This window comes from Pseudophryne corroboree, chromosome 6 (assembly GCF_028390025.1).
Source record: "Pseudophryne corroboree isolate aPseCor3 chromosome 6, aPseCor3.hap2, whole genome shotgun sequence".
Taxonomy (NCBI): Eukaryota; Metazoa; Chordata; class Amphibia; order Anura; family Myobatrachidae; genus Pseudophryne; species Pseudophryne corroboree.
In genome coordinates, this window is record NC_086449.1 from 540042954 (window position 1) to 540060073 (window position 17120).

General features: G+C 43.5%; 1 protein-coding gene across 7 annotated transcripts in view; it reads left to right on the forward strand.

The window, feature by feature from the left end:
* The window catches only part of POC1B (POC1 centriolar protein B), a 462304-nt gene that overhangs the window by 391886 nt on the left and 53298 nt on the right, over positions 1-17120 (forward strand). Inside the window, exon 11 of one of the 7 annotated variants that reach the window (XM_063927652.1) lies at positions 13762-13887. The exons of the other annotated variants lie outside the window; for them this stretch is intronic. Within the exon in view, the coding sequence (XP_063783722.1) occupies positions 13762-13803 (42 nt within the window). The 3' untranslated portion in view covers positions 13804-13887. Of the gene's footprint in view, positions 1-13761; positions 13888-17120 lie in introns of those variants that run through there. 7 annotated transcript variants of the gene reach the window in all.

Here is a 17120-nt window from a genome sequence, read left to right on the forward strand (position 1 = left end):
AGTCCTCAACTCTGCCCTATCCTTGTGAAAAACCAAGTATGGGCTTTTTTGTGATAAAGCCGCCAATTCGGAAACACGTCTTGCCGAAGCTAACGCCAACAACATGACCACTTTCCACGTGAGGTATTTCAACTCCACAGTTTTGAGTGGTTCAAACCAAGGTGACTTGAGGAAACGTAACACCACGTTAAGATCCCAAGGCGCCACCGGAGGCACAAAGGGAGGCTGAATATGCAGCACTCCCTTCACAAAGGTCTGTACTTCAGGAATAGAGGCCAATTCTCTTTAAAAGAAAATGGATAAGGCCAAAATCTGGACCTTTATGGACCCTAATTTTAGGCCCAAAGTCATTCCTGTTTGAAGGAAGTGAAGTAGACGGCCCAAATGGAACTCCTCCATAGGAGCAGCTCTGGCCTCACACCAAGAAACATATTTCCGCCATATACGGTGATAATGTTTTAACGTCACGTCTTTCCTAGCCTTGATCAGGGTAGGAATAACTTCCTCCGGAATCCCTTTTTCCGCTAGGATCCGGCGTTCAACCGCCATGCCGTCAAACGCAGCCGCGGTAAGTCTTGGAACAGACAGGGCCCCTGCCGCAGCAGGTCCTGCCTTAGAGGAAGAGGCCACGGATCCCCTGCGAGCAACTCTTGCAGCTCCGGATACCAAGTCCTCCGTGGCCAATCCGGAACAATGAGTATTGTTCTGACCCTGCTTCTTCGTATTATTCTCAACACCTTGGGTATGAGAGGAAGAGGAGGAAACACATAGACCGATCTGAACACCCAAGGTGTCACCAGAGCGTCTACCGCTACCGCCTGAGGGTCCCTTGACCTGGCGCAATACCGCTTTAGCTTTTTGTTGAGACGGGATGCCATCATGTCGATTTGAGGCAGTCCCCAACGATCCGTGATCTGTGCGAAGTCTTCTTGATGAAGTCCCCATTCTCCCGGATGCAGGTCGTGCCTGCTGAGGAAGTCCGCCTCCCAGTTGTCCACCCCCGGGATGAACACCGCTGATATTGCGCTTACATGGCCTTCCGCCCAGCGTAGAATCCTGGTCGCTTCTGCCATGGCCATTTTGCTCCTTGTTCCGCCTTGGCGGTTTATATGAGCCACTGCCGTGACATTGTCTGACTGAATCAGAACCGGTTTTCTCCGAAGCAATTCCTCCGCTTGACGCAGGGCGTTGTATATGGCCCTCAACTCCAGGACGTTGATGTGGAGACAAGACTCTAGGCTTGACCAGAGACCTTGGAAATTTCTTCCCAGTGTCACTGCTCCCCAGCCTCGGAGGCTTGCGTCCGTGGTCACCAGTACCCAGTCCTGAATGCCGAACCTGCGACCTTCTAGTAGGTGAGCAGTGTTCAGCCACCAAAGGAGAGATACCCTGGTCCTGGGAGACAGGGTGATCCTTTGATGCATTTGTAAATGGGACCCGGACCACTTGTCCAAGAGGTCCCATTGAAAAGTCCTCGCATGGAACCTGCCGAAAGGGATGGCCTCGTAGGAAGCCACCATCTTCCCCAGGACCCGCGTGCAATGATGCACTGAAACCTTTTTTGGTTTTAATAGGTTCCTGACCATGGCTATGAGTTCCTGAACCTTTTCGATCGGAAGAAAAACCTTTTTCTGGTCTGTGTCTAGAATCAGCCCCAAAAAGGTCAGACGCATTGTAGGGACTAGCTGGGACTTCGGTTTATTGAGAATCCATGCGTGTATCTGCAACGTCTTCATGGACAGAGACACGCTGTCCAGCAACCTCTCCCGAGATCTCGCCTTTATGAGGAGATCATCCAAGTATGGGATAATTGTGACCCCCTGCCTGCGCAGGAGCACCATAATTTCCGCCATTACCTTGGTGAAAATTCTCGGGGCCGTGGAAAGCCCAAACGGCAACGTCTGAAATTGGTAGTGACAGTCCTGCACTGCAAATCTCAGGAACGCCTGATGCGGGGGGAATATTGGAACATGAAGGTAAGCATCCTTTATGTCCAGGGACACCATCCAATCCACCCCCCCCCCCCCTCCAGGCTGGCGATGACCGCCCTGAGTGATTCCATTTTGAACTTGAACCTCTTCAAATGCAGGTTCAGAGATTTCAGGTTTAAAATGGGTCTGACCGAACCGTCCGGTTTCGGGACCACAATCAGGGTTGAGTAATATCCCTCTCCTTGCTGGAGATGAGGAACTGTGACAATCACCTGTTGAATATACATTTTTTGGATTGCTGCCAACACTAGCTCCCTCTCTGACGGTGAAGCCGGCAGAGCCGATTTGAAAAATCGTCGAGGAGGCAAGTCTTCGAATTCCAGCCTGTATCCCTGAGAAACAATCTCTAATGCCCAGGGATCCACCTGCGAGTGAACCCAGACGTGGCTGAAAAACCGAAGACGAGTCCACACCAGATCTGCCTCCCCTCGGAAAGCCCCTGCGTCATGCGGTGGACTTTGCAGACGCAGGGGAGTACTTCTGCTCTTGGGAACTAGCTGTGTGCAGCTTTTTTCCCCTGCCTTTCCCTCTGGCAACAAAGGATGATCCACGTACCTTCTTGTTTTTATTGGAACGAAAGGACTGCATTTGATAATGAGGTGCCTTTTTTGTATGCTGCGGGGGACATAAGGTAAGAAATTTGACTTACCAGCCGTAGCCGTAGAGACAAGTTCCGAGAGGCCGTCTCCAAACAACTCCACCCCTTTGTAAGGCAAGGACTCCATATGCCGCTTTGAATCGGCATCTCCCGTCCACTGTCGGGTCCACAAGAGCCGCCCAGCAGAAATAGACATAGCAGTTATTCTGGAGCTTAATAAACAAATGTCTCTCTGAGCATCCCTCATATACAAGGCAGCAGCAATGATATGCTCTATGGTCATTTGAATGGCGACCCTATCTAAGGTGTCAATTTCTGTAGATAAGGAATCTGCCCATGCCACAACCGCACTACAAACCCAGGCCGACGCCATAGCCGGTCGAGCAATAGTACCGGAATGATTGTAAATGTGCTTTAAGGTAATTTACTGCCTGCGATCAGCAGGTTCCTTGAGGGAAGCCGTATCCTGAGAAGGCAGTGCCACCTTTTTGGACAAACGTGTCAGTGCCTTGTCAACTTTTGGCGAAGATTCCCAGCGTATCCTATCAGTTTGTGGAAAAGGATACGCCATGAGAATCCTTTTGGGAACTTGTGGTCTCCTATCCGGAGATTCCCAAGCCTTTTCGCACAAGTCACTTAATTCAAATGAGGATGGAAAAGTGACTTCAGGCTTTATCCCTTTATACATGTGTACCCTCGTGTCAGGGACAGGGGGTTCCTCAGTAATATGCAAAACCTCTTTAATGGCAATAATCATGTACCGTATACCCGACGCCACCTTCGGCTGTAATTTTGCATCTTCATAGTCGACACTAGAGTCAGTATCTGTGTCGGTATCTGTGTCATCGATCTGGGATATGGTGCGCTTCTGAGACCCCGAAGGACCTGGCGCCCCAGGGACAGGCATGGACTGGCTACCTGACTGATCCCTAGCTTCTGCCTTGTCTAATCTTTTATGCAATAGATTGACATTTGCATTCAAGACATTCAGCATATCCACCCATTCCGGTGTCGGCGTTGCCGACGGCGACCTGACATTCAAGCACTCCCCCTCCACATTAAGCGAGCCTTCCTCGTCAAACATGTCGACACACGCGTACCGACACACTTCACACACACACAGGGAACCCCTTTCCTGAAGACAGTATCCCTGTCAAGGCCCTTTGGTGAGACAGAGAGAGAGTATGCCAGCACACACCCCAGCACAATAACCCTGGAGACCAACACAAATGTTTTTCCCCAGCAGCGCTGTATAATATGTAAACCGACAATTATGTGCCCCCCCCTCTCTTTTAAGCACCCTTTCACCGTGTGTAAGCAGGGGAGAGTCCGGGGAGCTTCCTCTCAGCAGTGCTGTGGAGAGAAAATGGCGCTGGTGAGTGCTGAGGGAGAAGCCCCGCCCCCTCGGCGGCGGGCTTCTGTCCCGCTCAAACTTAGTAAAATATGGCGGGGGCTCTTTTATATACATGTACAGAGCCCACCTGTACATGTATATAGTCTTTTTGCCATGCAGAGGTTTATATTGCTGCGCCCTGCACCCTTACAGTGACCGGAGTATGTGAGGTGTATGGGAGCAATGACGCACAGCTGCAGTGCTGTGCGTTACCTCAGTGAAGCTGAAGGCTTCTGCCGCCTGACGACCGATGTCTTCTGTACTTCTAGCTCTGTGAGGAAAACGACGGCGCGGCTCCGGGGGTGGACGCCCAGTAAGAACCTGCGTCCACCCCCTCTGGAGCTAATGGTGTCAAGTAGCCGAGGAAGCAGAGCCTATCTTTGACAAGAAGGTCTGCTCCTATCTCCTCAAGCTTTCTTGAAGTGCCCTGTCTCCTGCGGAGCCCGTCTGGTCCCCATGGTCCTTACGGAGTCCCAGCATCCTCAAGGATGTTAGAGAAATAAGTGTTGCATATCAACTTTATCAGCACAGTCTCCTTGTGCTTCCTAGTTGCATCACATTGCGACTAAGATACATTTTCAGATGAAAATGATGCTTAGCACACGCAATCACATGAGACCTGTCTGCTCACTCGCGCAAGATATCTTACAGTGCATAGTGTATTCAGGCTAGATGAATATACACACGTGTAGTGAAATGACCATAGATTCCAGGCAAGGGATGTATAATGTCACACACTAGAACTGTTATAATGGACTGTTACATTACAGACAGCTTTTGGTAAAGAAAAAAAATACAAGTTATTCCATTTAGATACAAATACAGGTTATTGAAACTAAAGTGCATATTTTACTGTCATGTTCAATAGTTTAAAATAAAATCGATTTGAATAAACTGGTTACTGACCACATTGTTTCCAATGTGTGTTTTAATTCTACCATCACAAAGCATCTTGTTCTCAGAGGAGTGAACATGCCAAGCAGCTAAAACTGTTGTGTGGTCAAAAAGGGAGCTGTGGCTTTATCAGTGCCAGGTGTATGGTGTCCATTAGCTAGGATTTCAAGATGTCAGGCTAATCTTCCTGTGAATGTCCAGCAAGAGGCAGCTGACCCTGAGAGGTAGATTTATTTGCTGATGACTTGATATCCTTTTGCATTTATGGAGTTAATCCAATTACAACATCCGCAAGAATGCACTTGTGAAATATTAATCCTTGAGCAGAACCATAAATCTTCAAGAATTATGTTTCTAAGAGTGCCAAAGCCCAAAAGCAGCTTTTTACGAGCGCGCCACTGAGTAGCAATATAATTTGTGGCCTAAAATTACTGGTCATTAGTTGGAAAATCTTAATATAGTAAAACCTCAAAATTCAACTGTTTTCAATAGATTTGCTTTTTCAGGCGCTGCTGCGTGCAATTCACAAGGATCTATAAGTTATGTATTCTGCTCTCCATGCATCGCAGGCAGCCATTTTGTGTATTGAGCCAGTATTTGTGAGAACGATACACTTAGGTGTATCTAGGCCATAGTGAATAGTAGGCTGCATTGTGGAGGTGCGTTACAGTTGTACTTCGATTTATTAGATGCCATTTGTAATTCATATCTGGGTGTCAACAGCATGAGTTTAGCTGGGTATACACCTATACAATGGTTGACCCATTCTCCCGATATCATGTGAACGGACGTTGATAGTATAGGTGTGTATGCAGTGCCGATGCAGGAGCGTCAGATGATAAATGGATTATAATGCTCCTGCAACATTCAGGATCGAGAGGTCACATCTTATGTGCTGCACAGCCGATCTCCAAATCCCCTTAGAGGAGCCGCTGACACCCCTCTTCCTGCTGCCGTTACCTCACAGGGAGTAATGGATGGATACACAGCGCTTGGCTGATTGGGAGCGTTTAACCAGGTCAGCCAGGGACCGAATAGGTGTGTACCCAGCATTAGTGTAGACATTTTAAAATGTATTCGCTTAGCAATTGTGCAGTGCTTTTATTAATCCCTTTTGCTCATATTGTGGTGTGTATATTCAGTAGGGAACTGCAGACAAATGTGCTACATTTAACTTCTCATATAAGTGAATTAAGCAACAGGTGTCTTTTCAAATAAGCTGTAAGCAGCAAAAATAGTTCCAATGTCTATTCTGTTCTAGCGGAAATGTAATAGGTTCCAGTTTTGCAAAATCACTGTTTTTCAGGCATTTTTCTTTTTTTGTCCGCAACATCACCCTAAATTCTCCTGCATTTACCCCGAAACAATTCATTTTAGTATGCAGTCCCATAAGGGTGCATATTAAAATACATTATTTCGGCGCTACTGTAGGTGTAGCTTATGTACAGACTGCATGGCCAGCCTTACATCTAGCTGAATTGCCCGTATTCTGGTTTTTGATTGTATTTATATATTTTGTCATGTAGACACTGAAGTGGCTGGTAAATTGTTTATCTCCATGTTACCTTGCCATGTAATAATTTGTTGTGCATGTAATATTATTTGGACTCCCAACATGTTGTAAGAGTTTGTTTTAAGAGAATGTTTTATCACCTTGTTTTAGTGCTGAGTAAGCAGTGCATTTGATTGCATTCCGTCAGTAGTCAGTGACTTGCTGCTTATATTTACTGTTTATATTTTTTTCATTATTTTAGAAAATGCTAAATTTAGTTCTGCAGTTTTTCCACAATATACTGAATATCATGGAGGTAAACAAGCAATAGAAATTTGTAAATTGCCTGGAATTATATTACTTTGGAAGAGTTAAACTTTATTGTGTCTTGCTTTGCGGTTTTATGCATAAATATAACTCAGGCGGAGGTTTGTATTTTAATATGCTACTTAAAGATATATTCGTTTTATATAGTTTAGAGATTATCCATAGAACTGTGTAGCAAATATGCAGAATAAGGGAAATTGTGTTGTTCATTAGTTAGTTTTGAACAAATTGGATATTATGAGCAATGACGAATTCCGGGACATGTGATTAAAATATAGGACTGTCCGTGTCGTCGTTTGTTTATAAAGCTTTTATCTATTATCACGTCCCTAAATACTGCAACCCTATTTATTGCTTATAGAGACCTAAGGAACAAATAGGGTTGAAGTTGCCAAAAGGATAAATGAAAATGGGCCGACTAGGTGGGCCAAGAGGTTCTTATCTGCATTCAGATTCTATGGGGGGGTATGCATTTAGTTCCGTTATTTTTGCCTAGGTGAAAAAAAACTGATCTTTTTGCTATCTTAAGGGCGAATGGGGATTCGCCCTATGCAATAGCAGGGCCAGATTTTCACCTAGGCGAAAAATGTGACAGGGTAAGAAGACACGTGGATTGGTGAATCCACAGGTTTTCCGCCAAAAACATGGGCCATTTTCGCTGATTTTGAGGCATTTTTCGCCAATACCTTTTCACTTAGAAAACAAGATGAAAAGGCATTGGTGAAAATGCCTTGAAAATGGCCCTAATTGAATACTCAGTGGGGCAAATTCATTAGCTCCGAAATAATCGGAGCTAATTGCATACCCCCTATGTTTCTATGGCAATACTTACCTAAAGTTGCAAGTTGTTGCAAGATTTTCAGTTTTCATACCATGGTCAAGTTTTTAGATACTTATTTATTAGGGTGGTCTTCAGGTTGCCGGCTGTCGGGATCCCGGCGCACAGTATACCGGCGCCGGAATCCCGACAGCTGGCATACCAACACTTTTTCTCCCTCTTGGGGGTCCATGACCGCAAGGGGCTCATTTGCGCTTGCCACGCTGTCGGTATGCCGGTGGTCGGGCTTCCGGCGCCGGTATGCTGGTCGCCGGGAGCCCGGCCGCCGGCATACCATACTACACCCATTCAGTATTATATTTTTTTATTATTGTTTCCTGTTTCCAGAATTAGCCAAAAGGATTCAATATGAAACAAGAAGTGGTGTAACCTGTAAGAGAGCCTAGAATAACTAATACTATGCTAATGGAGTTAATTCATGTTTGTACGTAATGGCTGATGTTCATGCAACATAGCGATTATTAGCAGACTGCGCATGTGCTGTAATTGCAGTGCACATGTGTTAAAGTGCCTCTACGATCATGCTCCCAGTGAGGATTTCATGGAGAAGTGATTGACAGGAAGTGACTGTTTGGAGGTGTTATCAGGGAGTGGTTGGAAAAATCCATGCGTTTCATGCTCGTTTTCAGGACGTGTATCTTCTGTTGGCTGCGAGCTTGTATGTGCAAAAACATGACTCCTGCGTCGCTACTGCTGTGTCCAGTCTTCATAGCCTTAACCTTGATGTTCCTCATTTTTATGTATAGGCTGTGAATGTGTACTCAATTGAGCTTGCGATGACTCCGATGGGCGTACGCTTTTTATTTCTGGGTGGCAGCTTCACATAGTCTAGAAAATCGCAATTGCAGTTGCATCTGAGTACAAACATGAATTAGGACCAATGTACAGTGTGTAGTCCAAAGATTAAAGTAAATGGTTAATGATTTTGTTAATATGTTACTATGTCTGTAAATTGTCAGGTTTCTGAACTTTGTTATGATCTATAAAGTTACAATACCTTAAAAAGTATCAAACGCTTGTTTCAAGCCATAGCTGTCTGCATATTGGGGGTAATTCAGAGTTGATAGCAGGAATTTTGTTAGCAGTTGGTCAAAATCATGTGCACTGCAGGTGTGGCAGATATAACATGTGCAGAGAGATTAATGGTGTGTACACACGGTGAGATATTTTCTTACAATTTTGACTATATAGTCAAAATCGTAAGAAAAGTTAGTACAGATCGCAAGGTGAAAGTCACCTTGCGATCCCGATTCGATGCCGATGCGCGGTTGGCATCGCAAGCATAGATAGACTGTGCAGGCAAGTAAATTTTGACTCTCACTATAGAAGAGATAGTCAAAATTGACACTTAACCAAAATCGCACATAGTCAGTATCGCAAGCACACTCATTATGTGTTTGCGATGCCGACCTAGCCCCTGTCGCATAGTGAGAATCGGGCATAGCCCGAATCTCACTGTGTGTATGGGCCTTTAGATTTGGGTGTGTTATTTTGTTTCTGTGCAGGGTAAATACTGGCTGCTTTATTTTTACACTGCAATTTAGATTTCAGATTGAACACACCACACCCAAATCTAACTCTCTCTGCACATGTTATATCTGCACCCCCTGCAGTGCACATGGGGGGTCATTCCGACCCGTTCGCACACTGTGGTTCATCGCCGCGGTGTGAACGGGTCAAAACTGTGCATGCGCGGTGCCCGCAATTTGCACGCGCGTCGCCGGGCAATGACCAGAAGAAAGTGATCGCTGGCGCGATCGCAAGAAGATTGACAGAAGGAAGGGGTTTAGGGCGGATACTCACCGTTTTCTGGGCGTGGAGATCCGAACGCAGGCGTGTCCTGGCGGTTATCTGACGTCAATTCCGGGACCTTCATCGTTTGATCCATCGCACAGGGTAAGTAACTGGTAACTGCAGGGCTGGTCTTGTTCTGCACAAAACTTTTTTAGCATAGCAGGGCTGCACAAGCGATCGCAGCCCTGCTATGCTACAATACACCCCCCCCCCCCATAGGCGGCGTCTAGTTGATCGCAATCGCAAAGGCAGCAAAAAGTTGCTACGTGCGATCAATTCTGAATTACCCCCATTGTCATTTATAGCACTGCATCTCTGGCTTGTTCATTTGCTAGGAGTGTGAATAAGGATACCTTCACACACAATTTTGTCAGGCACGTTTATGATTATAAAAGAACGATGTCTCCTAGTTATTCACTCCCAATAACTATATACTGTAATACACAAATGCAGATTATCACTCACTGGGTTTTGGAATTGATGGCTGTTTCTGCCTGTGTAAGCAATTAGAATACATAGTGGCATATACAGTAAGCTGCAAGGTTTACCGCACTGTTGTAGCTCCAGGTTTAACACCCGGAGTTATTCAGTTCTTAGCCAGTATCACCATGTGGCAAGCCCGTGGCTATCATACATCAACCCTTAGATTAAGTGCCCAAAATGTAAGTGTTCCCCTGTGCAGTAAACCCCAGAGGGTGTTTACTGCACAGGGGAACACTTACATTTTGGGCACTTGACTTATATCAAGTGGCAACACTGCAGACAGACTCACTGTTGGCCAATATTTACCGGTTATCACTGGCTCTGGATTTGGCTTTGGTATGTACTACTTTCATGGATGCTGTTTTGGTACTTTCTTTTTGTAGTTAGCAAGTAGGACCAAGCGGCAGCCATACTTTTCCTGCCATGCTTGGTATGCTGTAAATGTGAATTCTTATTTATGTTTTTACATACTTAGGACCGCATTCAATTAGTCGTGGTTAATCACTGCAGGCTAACTGATCTCCCAGAGCTATTCAATTACAGCTTGCGATCAGTCCGCAGGCTGCACTTAATGCAGATTTTTCTTCGATTCTGAGTGAAGCACGAACAGAAAGCCACTTTAAATGCCCTTTCTTTAAATGCCCTGATCGTGGGTGACGCAAAGCTCCTAACCTTTTAGCTCTGAGAACTTACCCTCTGTTGGCTGTAGCTGCTTTTGGGGACCGGCGCTTGTAGAGATTATAAACTCTCAGCGGGACCTGCTGTTTTTAAAAAGGAAACTTTTTATTATATTTTGTTTGCACAATCTCTGGCTGTGACATAGGTGCAGTTGTCTGAACGGTCGGTGCCACTGACCGTTCATACTTTTTCTGGCACCCTAGGAGTGCCGATAATGAGCACCCCTGCCATTTAACACACAATACCACATTAATACATGGGTAGGAGCTGTGTCTGCAGCACATAACGTGCAGATACCGCTATACCCAATAATGGAGGATCATACATCGAGCCAAGTATCATAAACCCATCCATTACCTGGACTGCATAATACTCCTAAGCTCCCTAATGGACGGATCAGTCATGTCACCACAGCAACATATCCAGTCTGGCACCCCTTCCTCCCACAATAAATAAATGACTATGTGTTGGTTTGTCTCAGCTGCCACTGTGCTTCATTTGATGACTGCCAGCCACTTGCTGTTACTATATAGCCTATATAGTGTGCCCTGAATAAATACATTTTCCAGCTTCATGTTTAGGTGTAATCTTGCTCTGTTCATAAATTGTTTTTACAAACCTGTATTAAAACTTGACCACAAAATAACCACCCCCTTTCTATAGTAGAAACTTTGCATTATTTGAATTATGCATTTTCATCTCAACCAGTTAACATGTAACAGTATTTGCCTGGGGCAGGAGTTACACTTATGGTAGTACAAACATTATTTAGCAAGCGTTTTGTGGTAGCTATGTTAGGATTATTACATAAGCTGTTTATAGTACAGGAACACTCACAAGTGAGTCACTCAAGGCAGGAGATGCCAACTCTTCCTTAATTAAATTCTCTAAGACATCACATTTCATATTTTAGGCTACAGATAAGCTTTAACACTGTTTCACTATTTGCTTATGTAACCTTTTAATAAGTGTTAAACAAGTGATAACTACACGTAGTGCTTGAGGTCAAATTAGAATGTGTAAAAAGAAAATAAAAATGGAACAGACATATGTTAGTATTTCTAAGCTTTGCATTGCTTGTGCGGTATATTCATTATGTGTTTACATAACAATGAATTTATGATTCTATTACTACTAATTGTTAAAGAAATGTTATAAAACTTTCCTAAGGTCCAGTCTTGCTGTTGGACATAGTGCTTTTGGGCAAAGTAGCCAGATCACCCCTTGCATCAGAAATCTCTGGCATTGGTCAGCCACAAATATCTCCCATTTTCCAGAAGTATTACACTACATTGAGAGAAATAGAAGCAGAACATGTACCATAAATCCTTTTGTAATCTGATACAGTGAGTGAGCCGGGCCGAGCAGTGCAGCATCTTTTTTTTGTTCAAATGTGTGTCTAAGATTCATGTGTGTGACTGATACCCCTTTCAGACCGCCAGCTTTCGACACGGGTTATTGGCACATGAGCGCGCGTTGAAAGGTGCCAGGGGAAATATACCGGGTCGGGCTTGTGTTCATGCGACCTGTTTCCCTTTCACAGTGTGTGGACAGGCGACATTTGGAGAGCATGTGATCTCCAAGTGCTGCCCCCGCCGCATCACCGCTGACGTCACCAACCCGACAATATGGCGAGTCCCAGATAGCAGCGGCAGGGCGCCTGAGGCAGGTCGCGCTCTGGGAGCTCTTGTGTCAGGCGCCCGGGTGCAACCCGCCTCAGGCGGTGTGAAAGGGGTACTAGTCTGAACCTGCTATGATGCAGCAGCCGTGGCTTATTACTACACCAAGCTTCATTGTACTACATGTACAGACTCAGTCGCACACAGATTTACAAGTGTCGCATATCAAGTTAATCAGTATTCTATGAAGTGGTTTGTCGATTCCATTTGCGACTAAGACACAAAAGAGATGAACAGAACTTGGCATTAAAAAAAGTCACGTCCTTTGCATAGTAGCTCTTGAGGTGCATACACATGGTGCGATGTATGCTTACAATTTGGACTATATAGTGAAAATTGTAAGAAAAAATAGCACATATCGCAGCGTGTGTATACAGCTTGCGATACCGAGACACGCTCCCATAGGGTCGGTGTCGCAAGAAAAATAGACTGTGCAGGCATGGCAATTTTGACTATATTGTGTACAATCTAGTTTCTAGTACAGTCAAAATTGTATATAGTCAAATTTGTACATAGCCAAAATTGCACCGTGTGTATAGTCAATATCAGTGGTTCTGGACTCCGGGGAGTTCAAGGGAAATCGCGAAGTCAAAATCTGCATTTATCCAGAATCGCACCGTGCGTATGCTCCTTTAGTACACATATTCAGACTCGAACACACACAGATATACAAGTGACGCCTATGAAATTAATCAGTGCTGTCTTCTGAAGTATTTTTTGCATCAAATTGCAACTAAGACGCGCATTTGAGCAAAGAAGATGCAAAAATAACGCTCAACGCAAGCCAAGTAGCACAAGACCTGGCGCACTGAGAAGGGATGTGTGGCATGACTGCAGCAATAGTGTACAAGAACAGTGTATAGTACTTGGCTATCTGTACATACAAAGTATGGTTGTTTTAGCATAAATGTTATAAAGAAAAAACAAAGTATTAATAACATAGTATGAAGTGGGCGTCTGCCTTTTCCGTTATACTGGCAGCGCTTACTGGGTATCCTTGGTCTGTTTACATTGTTAGCTATTTATTTAGTTAGGAATCTGTCCAGGCTGGTTTGCTGGCAGTGCATCAAGCCTGTCTTTAGGTGATATTAGATGTAAACATGCACAGTGGCTTTCCAACAGGTGAGTAAACAGCATGGCTTTATTTTGTAATCTTTACATAATGAGTACATTATAAGAGTACACTAAATAGAAAAGAACTCTCAAGCACGTTAATGACAAATCAGAGGTTTATGACGTCTCTTTGTAATATGCAGAGAAATCTATTTTAAGACTATTATAAGGAATGATTCTTCCAGGTTTACGTTAGCAGGTCACAGGTTGGATGTGTGCACATTTCTGCTGCCTTTCCAACTTTACATTAAATAGATATTCACTTTTCTTAATTGGTGACTGGTAGCAGGGCTACAAAGCATATGTATGTCAGTAAAAGGCTTAAGTAATGCTTATGTCATTATGATTTATTCCTCTGTGCTGGTCTTAGATTAAATGAGCAATTTCCTGGCAGTTGGAGATTTAGACGTTCCAGGTGTTATTTCTGTCTCTGAGCTTCCTGAGATCACTGTACTTGTAAACCGTGACCCTGTCTTTACAGCAGTCATTTGATTTTCCTCACTGGGCTGGAAACTTGAGCTGAAGCCATCACTCTCACAGCTGATATTGAGGCATGCAAAATATGCCCAACAGCTATCAACCCACACATCCAGCAACAACTGGTTCCTTCCTCTCTTCCTGTGGAAGAGTAACATCCTCTTAGAAGAAATATACCCTGAGGAATTCAGCTCTAACAGGAGGGCTTTCACACAGGAAATTATTCATGTGCCTAACAGAAAACTGCCTCTGTAACTTGGGCTGTCAGCTCATAATGAGCTTCCTGCTGACCTACTACATGCAAGAGCCATATCTTGCTCCATGGAAAATGACAGTTTGTTTTCTGTACCTTTTGGAAATGTGTCACCACTTCATCGTATAACCTAATTGTTTATTCTGTCAAAAACCATTACATTTAATTGATATTAGTCGCCTGATTCCCCTATTCATATAAGATTTAGGTTTACTTTTACATTACTGAAGTTACTCAAGTACCTTCTTGTTGAACCTCCTACTTTTTTTCTTCTCAAGGACTCGGTGTTGGAGAAAAAGTAGTAACAAAGAATTCAAAAATACTTAGGCTTTGTACACACTACAGACAAAGGGCGATATTCAATTCTTTCCACCCCCTTCCACACCCTTTCTGTTTTTGCTGACAGATGTGGTATCATCATTTCAGCTCGCTACACTCCCCCCCCCCCCCCCCCCCCCCCCCCCCCCGGGAAGCGAGGCACCCTTACCCTTTATGCAGCTATACCTGATTACTAAGGGCGCGATAACGGGGATCACTTTAGAAAGGTGGTTGGCTGTGACATATCATTTGGATACCGCCCATTGTGGTCAACCTGAAGCAGCAGCTGGTTAGGTAGGATATACACTCTTTCCAGTCAGCAGCTCGATATGTTGGGCCAGACATCTCAACTGGGCAGGCATTTTAATTTGCCCGCCCAGTTGTAATGTCAATGTCTGCAGTCCCTGCAGCCAGTGTAGGGGTGGGTTGTCCGTACGTACACACATGCAGATGTATCAGCTGTGCTGCAGTGCCGATGTGTTATGTCTGTTGACACGTGTATATTTGTGTGCGAGTGAGTCTGTATACAAAGCACAACAGATCTTGGCATGGACATAAGCCAGGACTGCTGTATCATAGCACTTCATAACCAAATTAAGACTCTGTCGCACACACATAAAAATAATCAGCTCGGACTCGTGAAGCGGTTTGTCACATCCATTTGCGACTAAGGCTGGGTACACACCATCACACCTTGAAAGCAGACCCCATAAACATTTATACTTACCGATCTGCCGCTCAATGTGTTTTGCATCACATTCGGGGGGGGGGGGTAATTTTAATCTGCCTGCCCAGCTTTTACGTCATCCCCCACAGCAAATGTATGGGCGGTCAGCAGACTGCTCGTACACACGGCCATATGCGCCGATATCTGAAGATATATCGGCCATCGGCTGTGCTGCACAGTTTACACAATGGGCGGTATAAATTTGTTTGAAAAGTCAGTTGGGTGTCTGTTTTTCCTATCCGATAGACAGGAAAAAACAGACACCCAACAGACTTTTCAAACAATTGAATATCCCCCAATGTGTCTATGAATAACATAATTCACAGACATATAATTTGCCTACACCCGCCAAACCGATGTATCGCCTTGTGTGTATCCAGCATAAGAATTACACACCTGTAATTCAAAGAAAAATCATTTGTTTTATAAAAATTATCGCATGTGCAATGTTACTGTGGTCCAAGTAAATATAAAAATTAAAAACCTCACTACTGCTTTTGTGCTAACTATAAAATCTATTAAGGTTAGCAGATTATTGGTTCAAGAATAAAACCTAATACTAGTGGAAAAATGTGAATTAGGCAGTCTGATGAAGTCTATACTTTTCTGGAGTCTGCTAACATGAGGCTAAAATACAACTAGAATCCTGGAAAGCTTGGTTAATTCCGTGTCATTAATTAGATGGCATGTTGAATGAACTGTTGGGTTATATTCTCCTGGAATCTTCCATATTATGTTTGCAATAATGTCAATTCTTATATTGCCTTGTCTTCTTTTACTTAACTTTTTTTCTCTTATATCATCCTATAATAAATTGTACGGGTTAACTGTAATAGTCTTTGGAATTGGGAGAGTGCAGAGATTTCTGTAATATAGCCATGAAATTTAAAGTGGCAATTTAAAAAAAAAAAAAAAATGGAACTAGGTTTGTTTCGTACTAACAAAAAAAAAATGGTGCTTTCAGTCAAGCAGCCAGATCCCTAAAATCTATGCACTTTCCAAATATATAGGTTATTAGGGTTGGATATGCTGTGCCGGCTGCCAGGATCCCCGCGGTCAGCATACCGACACTGGAATTCCATCAGCAGAATACACCCTGTGGGTTGGCATTCCGACTGCTGGCATTTTTAGCATTCGGGATCCCAGCGTCTGCATGCTGACCGCCGGGATCCTGAGCGCCGGTAACATAACCGCATCCCGGTTATTATATTTGGCAGTAGGACTTCTTTTAATTCCAAAACTTACTGTTCTAAAAGTGTTGATGTAATTGTATTTACTCACAATACTTTGCTTAGTTAACACAATTTTTTTTTTAATGCTGACAATAATGCACTTCATACCATTTAATATAATTTAATACCAGTTATAAAGCCCTTAATTGTAGAAACATTGATTTCAAGTTGGGTTTGTAGTATGGGACACATTAAAGTGACACTATAACATTGTCAGATTAGCTATGACATCATTTGCATCCCATTTCCATCACTAATTGCCTTTTGCACTTATAGCATGTGTTTTTATTTCTTTTTGTATTTTTTGTTGTTCCTTTTATGTTCCTATGAAATTGAAATGTTATTGTGTATGAACATGTATTCACAGAAAAAAAACTAAGTTCCTTCCTATTTTTGAGACCTATAGTAAAAAAATCTGATTATTACGGTTCAGTTGATGTTTGAGTTCACCATATGTTTTTATACTTTTTGGCCTATTACCTAAATCAGATAGTGTAGATGGAGAGCAGTTTCCATTTCATTCTTGCACTACTTATTCCACATAATTCACATTGTTATTTTTAGCACTTACTGTGTGCTTCAGTGTTTTTGTAATCTATGCAAGTGTTGGAGCGTTATCCTTCCTGGGCTGTTAAATTTAGACTTGACTGTCTGTTTGGGAATTTCTCACCTTTAGAAATCTGCAGTCTTTCAATTGCTTCAGTCAGCTCACATGGCTTAACTCAATAGTAATAATCTGTGATATGTGCAGCAGATTTTCTTTCATAATTTTTTTTTCTCTGTACTTACGTATTTTAACAAACAATAATGATCATTTTGGTTTTAAATTTGTA